This window comes from Trachurus japonicus, chromosome 18 (genome assembly GCF_045865225.1).
Source record: "Trachurus japonicus isolate A0001 chromosome 18, Traja_1.0".
NCBI classification, from domain to species: Eukaryota; Metazoa; Chordata; class Actinopteri; order Carangiformes; family Carangidae; genus Trachurus; species Trachurus japonicus.
In genome coordinates, this window is record NC_140924.1 from 1,178,878 (window position 1) to 1,197,948 (window position 19,071).

Below are 19,071 nucleotides of genomic sequence, written 5' to 3' on the forward strand. Positions count from 1 at the left end.
GAGGCTAAAGGAGCATACCGTAGATTCATTCAGACATTTCTGGCCACTGTGTGGAGTCATTGATCACTGTGGGAGGCTAAAGGAGCATACCGCTAGATTAATTAATTGCAATTTTTCAAGATAGCGTGAACGGTGGGTTTCAAAGAGGGTGTCAGAATAATTATGAGACATAGTGCTACAAAAGAAACACAAAATAAAACATTCAAATTGATTGTTAGTTAGTCTACGCTCCATCAAAACACAAAAAGCCACTGAGTGCAATTTAAAAACGCCGGGCGCTGCCCCTAAATTACCCAGGATGCATCAGTCATTCTCATTTGCATAGAGATGCCGCTCTGGTCTATCGGAGCAGGTAGAACCTAGAACCCTAGAACCAGAACCGTGCTGTGACACGACACAGTGTTTCCTGAGACCCGGACCTCCGTAGTGGCCAGAGCACGGCGACCGAGTCACGGTCACGTCTTATCACTAGGCTACACTACAGCATAATGGGGATAATAACTGCTTCACCCCTCAATTCTGTGAATGTTATATCCCATATGATTATATTTTTATATGGTGGAAAACAATCGAATCGATCAACGTAAAAAAACAAAAAACAAAACAAAAAACAGGAAACTGAATTTAGTTCCTAGTTCTGTGTTGCAAAGAACCAATCAGAAACTGGAAATTTAAACTCACTTCCGTTTCAAACGTTTCAAAATCCCCCCCGTGGCCTCTCAGGATACCTAGTGTCAGAGCTGCATGTACCCCATGAACACCGTTTGACCATTTTAAACTTAAAAAGTCAAGAAAAAACATATAAAAACCAATGAAAACTGACTAACTGCAATGCATTTCAATGGACGTGGAAGCAGAGAATGTCCCAGTGTATGGGCTAGCTATGTGTACTGTGATTGGCTCATCGTGTTTGGGGGCGTGGCTTAGCCATAGGTCAATGACGTCCGTAAGTGGAGCATAAATGAGCCTTTACCTGTGCAGGTGAGTTTGGCGAGGTGTGTTCTCCTCTGACTCCTCCCCCTCCCTCTCTGTTACCTGTGCAGGTGAGTTTGGCGAGGTGTGCCGCGGCCGGCTGCGCGTGCCGGGCAGGAAGGAGAACTACGTGGCGATCAAAACGCTGAAGGGCGGCTACACGGACAAGCAGCGGCGCGACTTCCTGTCCGAGGCGTCCATCATGGGCCAGTTCCAACATCCCAACATCATCCACCTGGAGGGAGTCATCACCACGTCCTGTCCCGTCATGATCCTCACCGAGTTCATGGAGAACGGAGCGCTGGACAGCTTCCTCAGGGTAACAGCTTGCAAAAAAAAAAAATTCAGTCAAAAGATTTTTTCTTGCTTTAAAGGGACAACCAGGAGTTTTGTTAAAGTGAAGTGTTTTCACACTACATTTATGAGCCTCCGCACCGTGAAATTCTTTGACCGGCGCAAGACAGACTCATGTTTTCATTCATCAAGAATTAAAGTCAGAGGTTGGAAGACGATCACATACCGTCGTAGTTCCCACCATAAACGGAGATTCATACGGCGGCGTTATTCTCATGACTCGCCACGAAACCGAAAGTAAAGAAACGCTGGTCGGCTCGCCCAGCATTTCCACCACCACTAATAATAACAAAATAACCATAGAGACAAAACCATAGATTTATCTAAAATGGACCATTAACAAGTGGTAACGGAGATTCATCCACATTCATATCAGACTTTTTATAACCAAATAGAAACTCCTGGTTGTCCCTTTAAGCCATGTCACCTGTCTGTTCACCTGCCTGACCTGTCTGACCTGTCTGACCTGTGTGTACCTGTCTGACCTGTGTGTACCTGTCTGACCTGTCTGACCTGTCTGACCTGTGTGTACCTGTCTCACCAGGTGAACGACGGGCAGTTCACCACCATCCAGCTGGTGGGGATGCTGCGTGGCATCGCTGCAGGGATGAAGTACCTGTCGGACATGAGCTTCGTCCACCGAGACCTGGCAGCTCGCAACATCCTGGTCAACTCCAACCTGGTCTGCAAGGTGAGACAGAAACCCCTCCCTCCTTCCCTCCTTCCTACTCACTATATAGTGAATTCAATATAGTGACTAGCATAGAAAAGAGGAGTAAAGCATTATATTAAGCGGTAATGTATATATTTGAGCAAGATGTTCAATCAAACCCACATAGTTTGAAACAACGTTCAAAACACACACAGCCAGTGTCACAACTAAGCATAAAGTCCGCTAGCTTAATGCTAACGTTAATGTAAAACACCATAGACGGGCTAACAGAAATTAGCATCGCTATCCAGAGTCTGTGGTCAGTTTATAACGCTTGTTAGGAAATTTACTCCGACATTTGTTGTGGGAGTCTGTGGAAGCCGCGACCGGACAACTCTGGCAGCTGGACACATTTATTGAGGCTGCTGCACTACTGCATTTATTTGGTAGCTACACCGGTCACTACTGCATTTATTTGGTAGCTACACCGGTCACTACTGCATTTATTTGGTAGCTACACCGGTCACTACTTCATTTATTTGGTAGCTACACCGGTCACTACTGCATTTATTTGGTAGCTACACCGGTCACTACTGCATTTATTTGGTAGCTACACCGGTCACTACTGCATTTATTTGGTAGCTACACCGGTCACTACTGCATTTATTTGGTAGCTACACCGGTCACTACTTCATTTATTTGGTAGCTACACCGGTCACTACTGCATTTATTTGGTAGCTACACCGTCACTACTTCATTTATTTGGTAGCTACACCGGTCACTACTTCATTTATTTGGTAGCTACACCGGTCACTACTTCATTTATTTGGTAGCTACACCGGTCACTACTTCATTTATTTGGTAGCTACACCGGTTGCTCTGGGTCGCTGTGGTAACGGCCATCTGTACATCTGTCTACCTGTCTCTCTGTTTACCTGTCTGTCTGTCTACCTGTCTGTCTGTCTACCTGTCTGTCTACCAGCTGGTCTAACAGGTGTCATGTGACTTGTTTCCAGGTGTCAGACTTCGGACTCAGCAGGTTCCTGACGGAGAACTCGTCCGACCCGACGTACACCAGCTCTCTGGTCAGTGCTCATTGGCTCTCATTGGCTCTCACTTCTCATTGGTTCTCACGTCTCATTGCTTTTATTCTGAAAGATGAAAGAGTTTCCGTCATTCATTAAGATTCATTTGTTGTTTGTCAGGGAGGGAAGATTCCCATCCGGTGGACGGCGCCTGAAGCCATCGCCTACAGGTGAGTGTCTCCTCAGGTCGCCCTGTCCTCTGATGTCACAGATCGGTCACTGATTGATTGATTGATTGATTGATTGATGGATTGATGGATGGATGGATGGATGGATTGATGGATTGATTGATTGATTGATTGATTGATTGATTGATTGATTGATTGATTGATTGATTGATTGATTGATTGATTGATTGCAGGAAGTTCACGTCAGCCAGCGACACGTGGAGCTACGGCATCGTCATGTGGGAAGTGATGTCATACGGAGAGAGACCGTACTGGGACATGAGCAACCAGGACGTAAGGACACTTCCTGTCTGTCTGTCTACCTGTCTGTCTCTACCTGTAATAATAATAATAAGTTTATTTGAAAACAGGGACAGTGCACATTAATAACATCACTGTAAATGCGTCGGAATTAGATCAAGCGGCTGTTTTTCATCTGTCGTCCCCAGATGGATGTTAAAACATCACCCTAAAAACAGAATATGAATATGATTAAAATGACAAAGTTATTAGCCAAGGCAATCTACAAACATGCACAGCAATTAACAACTTGACAAAAGAACATATATAACATCAATCAGAAAACATAATTCAATACATCCCCAACACATGCAGCACAAAGACACATCACACCACAGCAGGGCAGAAGCACAGACACAAACTGCTGCATACACAGTAGAAACAAGAGTCTGTCTCTACCTGTCTGTCTGTCTCTCACCTGTCTGTCTGTCCACCAGGTGATCAACGCCATAGAGCAGGACTACCTCTACCTGTCTGTCTCTACCTGTCTGTCTCATTAACCTGTCTGTCTGTGTGTCCACCAGGTGATCAACGCCATAGAGCAGGACTACCGGCTGCCCCCCCCTCCCGACTGCCCCTCCTCGCTCCACGCCCTCATGCTGGACTGCTGGCAGAAGGAACGAGCCAATCGGCCGAGGTTCTGCGACGTGGTGGCGGCGCTCGATAGGCTGATCAGAAACCCCGCCTCCCTGAAGGTCACGCACCCCGACGGGCCCAGGTGAGGATTTATACCAGGATTTATATTGATTTTATTTTATTTAACCTTTATTTAACCAGGAATAATCCCATTGAGATTCAGAATCTCTTTTTACAAACATAAAGACAGCTGAAACTGTTTGGCAAATCACATCACTACAGTAGAATCACCAGCTGCGTTCGGTGAGAGAACAATTTATATCCACCGGCCGGGACTTGAATAGTATTAAAAGGTGATAAATCAATTTTGGGAAAATGAAGACCCTTAAAAAGTATTAAAAAGTCTTTCCACGACTTTATAAAGTCTTAAATTTTGAAGTTTTTTTTTTCTGAATTAGCTGTCCAAGAGTTTGAGTCCTAAAACACATTGTGAAAGTGTGTGAATTTATTCATTTTATTAAAAAACAAAGATGAACCGGTATATAAAAAAGAAAAGAAGATTGTTTTTTTTGTTTTTTTTTATATCAACTTTGCCTTTGATTTATTATCCCAGCCTATTTTGAATTCTGTTGCATCATAGTGAAGGCGTGTGTGTGTGTGTGTCATGATGTATTACATTATCTTATAAAAGATCCATGGTGTGTGTATCTGTGTTAGCAATAGCTCCGTGTTAGCCACAAGCCGAATTTCATCAGTACAAACATTTCATGTTACCATGGTTTCCTCCGACTTTCCGAACTCAAACCAATCACGATTCATGACATGCATGACGTCACCTGCGTCCTTATCTCGTATGTTTCTGATACTTCTATCCATTGACGAGATTTGTGACACCGAGACGGACGACTGATCTTGCAAGTGCAGTTTTCAGCCAGTGGGGGGTGGGGGTGGGGGGGGGGGGGGCATTGACCTAGACCCCATTCACCTCATAACAGGTCACTCAACCATCACAGTGACTCTGAGCCACAATAATTACAGCCCAAATCCTGCAGAGTTCTGCTTTCAAAAGGTTTTAGAATTAACTTCAAGATTCCTGTATTTACCCTGTATACAGGAGGAGGGGGGGGGGGGTTGATTGGCAGCTGAGGAATGTAATTCATGCAGCAGCAGCAGCAGCAGCAGCTGGCGGTTTCGGGGGTCAAAGGTCAGAGCGTGCAGAGGGGGCGGGGCCAGCGGTGTGATTGACAGCTGTAGTTGATGCAGACAGAGTTGTTTACATGAGCAGGTGCAGGTCACATTCCTGAGGACGGAGCAATATCCTGCCTCTGTGTGTGTGTCTGTGTGTGTCTGTGTGTGTGTCTGTGTCTCACATCAGCCCAGTTCTTCAGACCTTACACTGGCTCCCAGTCAGCTACAGAATAGATTTTAAAGTTCTGCTACTGGTTTACAAACCACTGAATGGTTTAGGTCCAGAATACATGAATGACATGTTAGTAGAGTCTAAACCCAGCAGAGCTCTTCTCTTTTCATGTGCTTATAGCTGAGCTCTTTTAAAGGGACAACCAGGAGTTTCTAATCGGTTATAAAAAAGTCTGATATTAATGTGGATGAATCTACGTTACCACTTGTTAATGGTCCATTTTAGATAAATCTATGGTTTTGTCTCTATGGTTATTTTGTTATTATTAGTGGTGGTGGAAATGCTGGGCGAGCCGACCAGCGTTTCTTTACTTTCGGTTTGGTGGCGAGTCATGAGAATAACGCCGCCGTATGAATCTCCGTTTATGGTGGGAACTACGACGGTATGTGATCGTCTTCCAACCTCTGACTTTAATTCTTGATGAATGAAAACATGAGTCTGTCTTGACCCGGTCAAAGAATTTCACGGTGCGGAGGCTCATAAATGTAGTGTGGAAACACTTTGCTCTTCCAAAACTCCTCGTTGTCCCTTTAAGAACTTAAAACTTTATCTATTTTCTTTTATTTTACTTTTATTTGCTCTTGCTTTTAACTCTGTTTTTAGTGTTTTGTTTGTTTTTATTCTGTCTTATGCTTCTTTTTTTTAATGTGTTGTCTTTATGTAAAGCACACTGAGCTGCCTTGGTATGAAATGTGCTATATAAATGAAGATGCCTTGCCTTGCCTATGTGAGTGTGTGTGTGTGATACTCAGACTGACCTGCTCCCCCCCCCCCCCCGTCCCCCCCCCAGCCCGTCTCAGCCCCTGTTGGACCAGCGGCCCCCCCCCTCCCTGGCGGCCTGCGGCTCGGTGTCTGAGTGGCTGAGAGCCATCAAGATGGAGCGCTACGAGCAGAGCTTCCTGCAGGCCGGACTCAGCAGCCTGGACGTGGTGTCGCAGCTCAACACAGAGTACGACACGCAACCGCACACACACACACACACACACACACACATAGAGACACACACACACACAGATACACACACACACACACACACACACACACACACTGAGGCTGAAGGCATGATGCAAGAGACAAGATTCAACTTTATTGTCATTACAAACAAAGTGGAAGGACATTTCGTTGCCACTGGCTCCATATATATAATCTATAGCTAGCCCTTTAATCTACAGGCTGTTCATTACCTGATAATGTCAAGAAATAACCAAGAAATAACAATTGATTGCATCATAATCAGGGTTTCTGCAGGGTCTTAAACAGTCTAAAATTTGAAAATCTAAATTTTAGGCCTTAAAAAGTCTTAAATTCGTTGAAATATTGTGTTCAAGTCTTAAATAATTTTGGACAGGTTTTAATTTTCGGACCTCAAATGCTCAATAAAATGCTCCCGCGACACTTCGTTATGCTTTATTATGTATTTACAACTACAAACAAGCCCAACACACAATTTATATATTGCAGCCAATTTCCTTTGCAAGTAATTATGTGACTCTGCATTTTTTTTTGTACGTTTTTTTTTTGTCATGATATAGCTCTTACATTTCATTCATAATGGTCTTAAAAAGTCTTGAATTGAGTTTTGATGGAACCTGTAATGTCTAGAAATAGCCAAGAAATAACAAGTGATTGCATCATACTGGTTAGAAATAGCTTAAATAGCGGTCAATTTCATAGTAACGTAGAGATATATGGCCTAGAAATAATGATTGATTGTGTAGAATTAGACCAGACATATCGGTCAATTCGGTCAAAAAAGAGTCTTGAGTCTTGAATTGCAACGACTTGGTGGGAAAAAAATTCTGGCTTTTTCCCAAAGAATTCAAAGCATGAAAAGCAGCATGTGTAACCTTTTACCTTTATGGAAAACATGACGTTACTATGAAATCGACCGTTATTTCTTGACTATTTCTAGACTTTATCATGTGATTAATTGTTATTTCTTAGCTATTTCTTGACATTACTACATAATTAACAGCCTGTTAATTAAAGAGTTACCACATGATGAATGAAATGACAACTTGAAGTATTGAAAAATAAAAACTGGATTGATAAAAACACACCTCTAAGTGTAAATGAAGTGAAAAGCAGATTTAGCCCAAAGTGTCGAACAGTGTCAAACAGTTTAAAAGCAGATAAACTCACTGTTTGTCTCTGTCCGTTTCCATAGAGACCTGCTCCGAGTGGGCGTGACCCTCGCCGGCCACCAGAAGAAAATCCTCTCCTCCATTCAGACGCTCAGGATACACAAAGCCCCGCCCACCCTGTTGTACTGACCAATCAGAGCCTTTCTGTCCAAAGAAACATAAACCCAACCCTCAGGTCGCTAAGCCCCGCCCACTCTCACCCTGCCCGTCGTCCTGACCAATCAGAAAGCCTCAGGACCACTTAGACTCCGCCTCCTGCTGGTCGGACCTCAGGACTCAGCCACACAAAGACACACAAAGACTCTTCTGACCAATCAGAGGTGACGAGCAGCCACAGGGAGCTGCTGATTGGACGCCACTCAGGACGGACGGACGCAGACCGGCCAATCCACTTCTCAGGAAACCAAAGCCCCGCCTCCTCTTAACCTGATTGGTTGTTTTAATGAGCCAATCAACACTGACCGAGCACGGATTTACTTCAGCCGACACTTCTCATTGGACGAGGCTCTGCAACTCTCTCTAAGGCCCGCCCACTTCACGAGAGCAGCGCTGTGATTGGCTCTCAGGCCCGGAACTCTCTCTAAGGCCCGCCCACTTCATGAGAGCAGCGCTGTGATTGGCTCTCAGGCCCGGAACTCTCTCTAAGGCCCGCCCACTTCATGAGAGCAGCGCTGTGATTGGCTCTCAGGCCCGGAACTCTCTCTAAGGCCCGCCCACTTCATGAGAGCAGCGCTGTGATTGGCTCTCAGGCCTGGAACTCTCTCTAAGGCCCGCCCACTTCATGAGAGCAGCGCTGTGATTGGCTCTCAGGCCTGGAACTCTCTCTAAGGCCCGCCCACTTCATGAGAGCAGCGCTGTGATTGGCTCTCAGGCCCGTCCATCACACAAACCAAAGACAAACCAGGATCAGACTAAGAACTGAAGGGACGTTTGTCCAAAACCGGATCATGTGAATCAAACCTGTGTCTCCGTCCTCCACCAGGGACAACCACAAGTCTCTAGTGGACTATTCTCTAGTGGACGAGTCTCTAGTGGACTAGTCTCTTATTGACTTGTCTCTTGTGGACTTGTCTCTTACAGAGGGTATGCACGTGACGTCACGGTACTCAGAAGTCGCTGTGGAACGTCCACTGAGTGGCAAAAAGACGAGTGGCAGAGCCGCTAAAGTTTAAAAACGATGCAAGTAACAAAGCGATTTCCTCCGAGCCCACACAAGTCTGACATGTCTAGCTTTACCAGCAGGTAAAGCAGCATGACCTAACAGAGCTGCTAGACATCTAGAGGATACGTCTCACTTTGACCGAGTTACATTCAACAACCTGTTCTCAATGACGGAAAGTAAATTCACTGGAGCGGTCATTTTTTTTCGATGGATCAGCTGTGTTTACAGTTTCAGGTGTCAAAGTTCTGATGTTTAGACAGATAAATTAGTCCTCTAACACATCCTACAGTCTGACTTGTTAAGAGTTTTTCAGAATAAAAGCAGCTAGTCCTCTAACACATCCTACAGTTTGACTTGTTAGAGTTTTTCAGAATAAAAGCAGCTAGTCCTCTAACACATCCTACAGTTTGACTGGTCAGAGTTTTTCAGAATAAAAGCAGCTAGTCCTCTAACACATCCTACAGTCTGACTTGTTAAGAGTTTTTCAGAATAAAAGCAGCTCATGTTTTAGCGTTGGGAGTCAGTGTCAGGACGACAGTAACAGCTGTAATCTCGTCCCTCTGCACAGTAACAGCAGCCTGTCAGTCACTCTGCAGGTACCGCGGTCACACTGTGTGTTACAGGATTGTCACTAGTGTGTGTTACTATGGTTACAGGATTGTCAGTGTGTTACCATGGTTACAGGATTGTCAGTGTCCGTGGAGCAGACACTTTTGTGGAGCTGGTTGTCGATTCCTTTTGACATCAATTTGTTTTGATATAAGATATTTTATCCAGTCTATGAGTCCACCGCTATCCACCAGCACGTTGAGGGACGCTTGTTTTGCCACTCAGTCCGATCGAACGGGGCGTTGCCGAGGGCAACGTGACGTAAACGCATACCCTCTATTGACTTGTCTCCAATAGACTTGTCTCTTATTGACTTGTCTCTAGTGGACTTCTTGGTGAATCCTCAGGAGTTTGGGACGACACGGCGGACGGACGTGTTTATATATGTGATATGTGATATGTTATATATGTTTGCTCGTCGCCTCATCGGAGTGGGAATATTTACCTTTGGGACACGAGGACACGGGAACGTCGTCACCATGGGGACACTTATAATCTGTGAGGACGTTTCTGGGATGGACCTTCAGGAACTCTGTCCATGTTGAAGGTCTTCTCCGCATCACTGTGACGTCCTTTATTGATTGATTGATTGATTGATTGATTGATTGATTGATTGATTGGTTGATTGATTGATTGATTGATCGATCTACAGTTGTTGTTGAGCCTTAAAGTGACGGCGACTGTTAAAACCAAACACTAAACCCAGAGTGGAGGATCTGCTTCAGGTTCGATTCCCCCACACAGGAACCAATGGAACTGACTTTTTGTATCTTAGCACTTTTTTTATTTTATACCTGATGTTTTTAAGCAGCAGATCAATGTTTTTTTATACTAAACGTACATTTCATTTCAGAATAATCTGTGTTTTTTAAATTTTTGTAAAGAAAGTATAAAAGTGTAAAAGCCGTTGACGACCAAAGATCCAGTTTGTCTGTTTAGTAAAAGCCACTCTGTTCTTGGATCTGTCCTTGGAGCCTCAAGGGATGCTGGGAAAAAAAACAAAAAACACTATTAAACTAATGCCCCCCCCCCCCCCCCCCCTCCCTCCCTGCAGGCTTTTATGACCACAGTAACTCTGAGAGCTGATTGGACGTTAAACTGAAGCTGTAGAGATCAGGAAGAGAAGCTGTGGGACAAAATAAAACTGACTGACCTAAAGATTGAATTGTCTTTATATTGATTGTACTGTTGCATCATGGGAGTTGGTGTCCGTGAGGCTGCTGCAGTGATGTCACCGTCGTTGAGGCTGTTGATTGGTGCGTTCAGCAGCCGGTTTCTGTTTCTGCTAACGTTAGCCTCCAGGTGACGGTCATTACTTTATTATTACTGGTGTTATAAAGGAGAATGTGCATCCGTCAGCCAATCACAATAAAGATGAATCGTCCCGCCCAATGAGAAGTCCTGTATCTGATTTCAAGTGTCGGTATACGGCAGCATGTTACCATGACGACAGGGAGGACACGCAGCATGCTGCAGGGACTACACATAGGGACAGTGATGGGAATAACAGCGTTAAAATAAACAGCGTTACTAACGGCACTACTTTATACGGTAACAGTAATCAAAGACGTTACTGTTTCTACCGTTACAACGCCGTTACTGGCACTGAGAATAAGATGCAACGTTATCAGCGTTACTTGACTCAAGAAGTAGAAAATAATACACCCGTTTGGAGAGGAACTAAAGCCGCGTTTCCACAAGAGGTGGGAGAAAGTCCCTATGTTGCAAGTCCAAGTAGAGTCTCAAGTCTTTGCTCCCAAGTCCCAAGTCAAGTCCAAGTCCTAAGATTTTTGTTTCGAGTCCCAACCAAGTCCTAAGATTTTTAGACGGTGACTCAGGATTGTCGTGTTCCCCCACACACAAGCCGACTTTTGATGACTGTCGGGGCCGACAATCGTAAATATTGAACATGTTTAATATTCATGATTGTCGGCGCCGACCGTTTTACGAGCCGATTGTCGGGAGAATTTAAATCTTAAAACACCACACACTACAGGAGAATCTCATAAGATAATTTTAAAAGTCTAAGATAATTGGGCGATTTTTGTCTTTGGTCGGAAGAGGGAAAATCGGGGCAAAATCAGCCAGATTATCTTTATGTGTGGTAGGAATTAGTGTGTTGGCATTAATTATACAGCCAAGACTGATAAGGAGTGGGTTCTATATAGAACGTCTCTGGCTGGCTGCTACAGTAACATTGATGTGACACTTTTAAAAATATTTTAATATTTGTGCTGCATGTGACTTGACTTGAATTTCAAGTCAAGAGGGTTAAGTCCAAGTAGAGTCTCAAGTCTTTGGCATCAAGTCCCAAGCGAGTCCAAGTCTTTTTTTGATTTGACCAAGCAAGTCTTAAGTCATCAAAATCGGGGCTCGAGTCCAAGTCCCCACCTCTGGTTTCCACTACATGGTACCGGCTCAACTCGACTCGACCTTTTTCTGTTTCCACTATGTAAAAGTACCTGGAATCTGGTACCCGGTACTATTTTTTTAGTACCTGCTCGGCCGCGGTTCCAAAACGGCTGAAGTGGTACTAAATGTACTAAAATGTGACGTGTAAACATTGCAGAGCGCTGATTGGTCAGAGAGTGGTCACCAGCGGCCGCGGGTCATCAGATATCACCACATTTCAATTAATAAATGTTTTAAAATGAACAAACTATGCAAGTCTGGTCGCTTTTCAGCTGTTTTGTTGCCGCTCCGTCTGGCCGTGTGCGTTTGTTGACAACGAAGCCGGCGAAAAATCAATACATGGAGCGGTGGATAACGTTACATAACATATACGATGTTACGAAGTGTATATTTGTGTAGTTTTAAACGTCATAAACAAAAGATTGCGTGTTACGGAGCGCGTTTGTGTCACGGTGTGCAGAGACGAGAGCTGGGACACCGGGGGGCGCTGTGAGAGGCCAGGTGAAGACAGAGATCCTCCATTCTCACTGTAACAAGTTACAAGTCATGTAGTTAAAGCAGAAGTGAGTGGTCCGGTCGTTTTCGCTAATGCTGCGTTCCAGGCAGGCTTTTGAAATCGTAAATTACAGCTTCAAGTCACAACTTACGACTTTGTAGCGTTCCAGGCAACCCACTCGTGTTTTTCCGACCTGTTTTACCTGTGAAAGTCACTATAACGGCCACTCGTAACTTCTGACCCGTGAACTCGTACCAGATCGAACTGGTACCACTTCACGGTCGGAAAAATACGAGTTTCCTTGAACGCACCATAACAGTCCTCGTCGCTACGTCACCACATTCACGGCGTCCCTTGGCTGCACACACAGCCCTGCATGCCGTTCTCTCTCCTCATTGGATAAAGGTTGTAGGATACGAGGAAAGTTTTCTCCTGGGCTCAGAGCAGAGCAGAGTGACTGACAGACCCGTGTTTCAGACCAAACACTCTATAGAAGTGATTGCTGTCGGAAGATACAACTATTTAAGACTTATATTAACACAAATATATCACTTACTTCTGCTTTAACTATCACAATTACTACAGAGCTTTTTAATTAAGGTAAAAATGTAGCAGAGCCACGGGAGAAATCCTGCAGCATCCAGCATCGATTTATGGTCAGGAAGAAAAAAAAGTCCAAATGTGCACCGCACCCCCAGAAAATAAAAAATCTTCCTCACTTTAAGCCCTATATAGACCAACCAGCCGGCTCAGTGATCCAAGGAGAAGCAGTCAATGCAGTTTCCTGGTTCTGATCATAAACAGGAAGCTGTGTTCACATGCAGACAGAGAAACCTGGTTATTAACCTCCTGTTGACATGATGAACACCAGCGTCCTGGTTCCTGGTCTCTGTGTCTCATTAGTTTATTTAACACAAACTTTTGCAGGTTTGTTGCTGTTAAACGGTGATCACGTTGCATATACCAGTGGTTCTCAACTCAAAGTGGGTCTAGACCCGTTCTGGATGGGTCGCAGACAGCTGGTCAGAAAAGTAAATAATATTTAATGCACATCTGATGTTGGACATGTCTTTTATTTTGAAAAATAACTTATATTGAAAGGCACACGAGACACGTGAACACATGCAGAACTGGTTTCTTATTATTTGCTCTGAATGCAAAGATATCAGTTTCTTATTAATGTGGCCTGATGCAGTGAATCTTGTTTTGTTTTGTGGGTCTTTGTTTTGTGCAATTTGGTATTGATTCACTTTAGTGAACATGCTCTGAATGCAGAGATGCATTAGAAGTCAAATATCGTTTTGTTGGTCTCCATTTTGTGCAGTTTGATATTATTTTATTCACTTCCGTACATGCAGTTGTCATGGTAACTCCTCAGTTTCATTCATGTGCCCTGAAATGCACTTTGCTCAATAAAGAGATAAATGAGTTTTTAAAGGCTTTAAAAAATAATAATCTTGGTTTGAATTCTATAAAAGTGGGTCGCGACTTAATGACCATGGGAAGATGTGGAGCCCAGAGTGAGACTAGTTGAGAACCACTGACATATACGACTCATTCATCTTATATTTACCAACGGGGGGAGAGTGACGACATGTGAGTGGAGGGAAAACTTCCAGGGCTTCTTTGGTCGACTGTGTGACACGGTGACGTACGATGTGTGTTTTCCTCATTGCGTCAGACCTGCTCAGCGTCAGCCGTCAGAAACCAGGATGAGGTGTTGACTGGTTTCTCTAGGTCTAGGAGTTACTACATGGTCCGAGTTACACCATAAGAATTCAGATCAAACAAGCATTTAGCTTTCACAACAAATTTGTACCGTATATTCTTTTAGTACTTTGGTTTTAAAGGGACAACCAGGAGTTTCTCCATCGGCAGAACAAAAAATTCCGCAACAATAAAAAAGTCTGATATTAATGTGGATGAATCTACGTTACCACTTGTTAATGGTCCATTTTAGATAAATCTATGGTTTTGTCTCTATGGTTATTTTGTTATTATTAGTGGTGGTGGAAATGCTGGGCGAGCCGACCAGCGTTTCTTTACTTTCGGTTTCGTGGCGAGTCATGAGAATAACGCCGCCGTATGAATCTCCGTTTATGGTGGGAACTACGACGGTATGTGATCGTCTTCCAACCTCTGACTTTTTTTTTTTCTTCATTGTTTTTATTGCAGTTTTTGTTTACATTCAACAAAACAGTGTCTACAAAACTAGACACACAACAACAAAACAAACACAAAACGTACACAATAGCTCTTACATAAGAAATCAACATATGGCGTAATACAAGAGGTTCATTCTTACAGTACCCGCCCGGATGACGATCAAGTGCACAATAGTCCTTTCAATAGAATGGAGGAAAGGTCCGGTCCGATATAGTCCAAAAAGGGGCGCCACACTCTGTAGAACTGATCTACGCTGTGGTGTATGACGTTGGTAAGATATTCTAGAGGGATCAGTTCAAAAATTATTTTACGCCAACCACAGACAGAGGGAATCTTATCACTGACCCACTGCAAGAGAATATTTTTCCTAGCTGCAAATGTTAGAATGTTATACAATCTTTTGTTGACTGCTGTTTTTAGACGGTCACTTGGAAAACCTAGAATCAGTGATATGGGATCCATTTCTATATTAATGTGAAAAATTCTCTCCATTTCACTTATAATTTCAACCCAATATCTTTGAAGTTTATGACAAAACCAGAAACAATGAGTTAAAGTTCCCACATCAGTTTTACACTTGAGACACAAAGGGGAAAGAGAGCGGTTGAAGAGGTGCCTGCGGTGAGGGGATATATGTAATCTGTGTAAAATCTTAAAGGACAATTCCAGGCGAATTCAACTCGGGGGTGTATTTTCATATCATTTTAGGTCTAAAAGAATGAATCTGAAGATTTTCAGTTTAATCGCTCCTGTTTTGCGGTTGTTGCGTCTGTCCCCGCATCGCCACGGCAGCAATGAATGGGAGTGGATGTAAGTTCCGCTGTTTAGGCTGTTTCCAGCCCTCAAAGCCGCAATTTTTTTCCACAGACAGCGTCAGGTGGCTACTCAAACATGCGCCGAGAAGTTTTTTTTACTTGAAGCAAGTAAAGAGTTGATATTCCTGTGTTTATGACACAAACGGTAGCTTTTCCCACTGCTCCTGAACACACCGAGCACGGCAACTGGGTCTCGCGCGAGACTCCGGGAGACTTTGAATTAGATCTAGTTTTACAAACATGTCGACTTGCTTGAAGTAAATAAACTTTTGGCTGCATGTTTGTGTAGCCATCTGACGCTGTCTGTGGAAAAAAATTGCGGCTTTGAGGGCTGGAAACAGCCTAAACAGCAGAACTTACATCCACTCCCATTCATTGCTGCCGCGGCGATGCGCGGACAGACGCAGCTACCGCAAAACAGGAGACATTAAACTGAAAATCTTCAGATTCATTCTTTTAGACCTAAAATGATATGAAAATACACCCTGAGTTGAATTCGCCTGGAATTGTCCTTTAACTTGTATTGCTCTTGTCCGAGTACAAATTGAAATCCTTTTTGCAAGAGACCAAATGGTATCCCACTTTTCTTCATCTATGGTTACCGACAACTCCTTCTCCCACACACCTCTGACCCTCTGCGCATCAGTGGTGGAAAGACAGCCTCTGACTTTAATTCTTGATGAATGAAAACATGAGTCTGTCTTGCGCCGGTCAAAGAATTTCACGGTGCGGAGGCTCATAAATGTAGTGTGAAAACACTTCGCTTTTACAAAACTCCTCGTTGGTTGTCCCTTTAAACATATTTTTGAAAGAGGAAATTGAACTACACATTCTTAATTCATCACCACAGTTATTCCTCAGGTGTCGACTCAGTAGCTGGTTTCTCCAGGAGTTCTCAGAAACAGGAAACTCCAGGAAAAACCCAGTCGTATCCAGGACGATGAGATCTCACAGCTGGTCACATGGGTCACATCTGGCCTCTGATTGGCTGAGCTGAGCTGGTTGGAATGTGCTGACCCCCCCCCTCACCCCCCCCCCCCCCCCCCTCCCCCTCCTCCTCCCATTGAAACCCTTCAGTCTTCATCACATCATCATCATCACCATCATCATCGGCCGCCGCCGCTCGTCCCCCAGAAATCACTTCCAGACGCTGAGAGGCTTTATGAAGAGCAGCTGAGTGTGTGTGTCTGTGTGTGTGTGTGTGTGTGTGTGTGTGTGTGTGTGTGTGTGAGGTGCATTCAGTGTGTGTGTGTGTGTGTGTGTGTGATGTATAGGAAGGAACATGTCGACATGTTATTTCACTTTAATGAGCACATTGTTGGCAGCGACGCAGGGAAATGAAAAAAACACAAGGGTTGTGTTTCATCTGTGTGTGTCTGTGTGTGTGTGTGCGTTTCATCGTGTGTGTGTGTTTCATCGTGTGTGTGTGTGTGTTTAAATTGTGTGTGTGTGTTATCCTGAGAGAGTTTGGCTGCCCTCCTGCTCTGTGTCTCTTCTCTCCAAGCCGATCAATACTGACAGCTCTGAAGTGCCTGGATACATGTGTGTTTAATATGTGTGTGTGTGTTTAGTGTGTCTGTGTGTGTCTCTGTGTGTGTGTGTTTAATATTTTCCAGTCTCTGACCAGCTCCTGATCTCCATCTGAAGGACTCGATCACGACTCAGGTCGGTCCCGGTCGACCTCTGACCTCTGATTGGCTCCTGAGATCTCCTCCTCTCTGTGTAGTTGTTGGTGTAGTTAAAGGGTTAATCCGTCTGTGTTTATAAAGACTTAGACGCTCTCCTCTGTTAGATCCACTGCTGCTACAGACACAGTCGTCTGCCTCAGGGCCTGGTAACAACAGTGAATTCCCGTTTTTAAAGGGATAGTTCAACATTTAGTCCAATTGGCCCATTGCCATAGCCCCTATAGTCATAGCAGTAGGTGACCTTTAATGCTGCCAAATTATATGTGAATATATGCACATAACATACTGCCTCACAAGCTTTTTTTGTTTTGTTTTTCTCTGTTTCATGAATATGTCTGCTATGTACTGTTGATAATTATTGATAACTATTTATTTATTTTCGTTTGTTTGTTGTTTTGCCCTGTAATCACCCTAACCTAATGTTACCCCCGGGACCCGGGACAAGGGTGGGGTCAAGGGGAATGGATAAACGGAATTGTAAAGAAATAAAACAAAATAAAAAATTGATCACAAAAAAAAACAAAAAACAGTGAATTCCCGTTTAAAGGGATAGTTTAACATTTAGTCCAATTGGCCCATTGCCATAACCCCTATAGTCATAGCAGTAGGTGACCTTTAATGCTGCCAAATTATATGTGAATGCCAATGATCATGTCGCACATAACATACCGCCTCACAAGCTGGGGACAAACCAACAGCTCAAGGCGAGGCAAGGCGATTTTATTTGTATAGCCCGTGAAGCCACTGGAAACGCTGTACAAGCAAACCCTTAAAGTTTTGGACCAGAAACCGAACAGCTCACATCCTTGCACCATCTTACACAAACATCAGCTTCTGAGCTGGGAGGATATCATAAAATATAGGAACATCTGTCTCATTTATCAAAGAGGGTGTAAAACTGCTACTAAAGTTTTGCGTACGGCGAAAAGACGAAAATTGCGTACACTCAAAATATTTACACCTTTTTCAGATCAATCAAACTGTGCGTACGCACAACTCTCCGCAATTTGCCTTTGGTAAATCACACCGGACCCAAGAATGGTGCACACGTGAACACACCTCTTGCTCCACCCCCAGAATGCCATATATGGTCAGCACGTGCATATTAATTAGCCATGTGCGCTCTGTGGAGCGGCTACAAAGTGACAACAAAGTGACATCGGTGACAACCAGAGCCGGCCCTCCCTATAAGCGAACTAAGCAGCTGCTTAGGGCCCCGCAACCACTAGGGGGCCCCCAAACTTTGCTCAATCATTTGTCTAACCGTCTCTGACAACGGCAACGTGTAACCCTTGACCCAACTGGCAACAATGACCGTGACACGCATACGTAAACGTAACGCAGACTGTGGCCGTTGTCCGGTAACGAGCGCACCACCCCTTCCCCTTCTCTCCCCCCTGGCCCCCTCCCACCCTCACTCACTGAGATCGCGATTTGCGAGGAGGTGATTGGCTTTTGGACAGCGACGATGTCCAAAAGGATATATCCGTCAGGTGCAGAAAATAGGAAAAAGAAGAAGGCCGAGGATGAAAAAAAAACAAGGACAAGGTAAGGCTAATTAATGTTATGTTTACTAGATGTACGTTTAGCCGAAAAACATGTCGGTGCTTGTGTTAGCTCACTTAGCTGGCTAGCTGCTACATGTAGCCTGCTGTAGTTCACATGTCCTGGCTGATTTTAAGGTCTGCTTACAGTGAAAAGATAACAGCTGTTTTCCTGTGAGGGGATAAAGGATCAATCACCCATTTATTAATGGCTGATTAGACATGTCATGTTGCCACAATATGTTTATCTCTGTTGGAAAATTAAATTGTGTGTACACAAGTGGCTAAAAAATTCTACTAATCTTCTCCACAGCTCCAATGGTTACTGCTGATGATGCTGCTGACCAACCAACATCCTCTATCTTCTTCTCAACTGAAGTTTTGTTTTAAGGGTTCTAGAATTTAGCTGTACAGATAATTTAAAGAAAATAAATCTGTTCAAACTGTAATCTTTTGTAGAATCTTTTATCTTTCTGCTACATCAAAAGTAGTGATTTAATACTGCCGGT

At 44.0% G+C, this 19,071-nt stretch overlaps 1 protein-coding gene across 1 annotated transcript in view; it reads left to right on the forward strand.

Annotated features, from left to right (window-relative positions):
- The window catches only part of LOC146968249 (ephrin type-B receptor 4b-like), a 49,066-nt gene extending 41,237 nt beyond the window's left edge, over positions 1 to 7,829 (forward strand). The window contains exons 14-21 of the mRNA XM_085759936.1: positions 1,044 to 1,291; positions 1,871 to 2,017; positions 2,995 to 3,063; positions 3,184 to 3,233; positions 3,425 to 3,524; positions 4,055 to 4,248; positions 6,317 to 6,475; positions 7,694 to 7,829. Coding sequence (XP_085616062.1) covers positions 1,044 to 1,291; positions 1,871 to 2,017; positions 2,995 to 3,063; positions 3,184 to 3,233; positions 3,425 to 3,524; positions 4,055 to 4,248; positions 6,317 to 6,475; positions 7,694 to 7,799 — 1,073 coding nt within the window. The 3' untranslated portion in view covers positions 7,800 to 7,829. The remainder of the gene's footprint in view (positions 1 to 1,043; positions 1,292 to 1,870; positions 2,018 to 2,994; positions 3,064 to 3,183; positions 3,234 to 3,424; positions 3,525 to 4,054; positions 4,249 to 6,316; positions 6,476 to 7,693) is intronic.
- Positions 7,830 to 19,071: the final 11,242 nt, after the last annotated feature.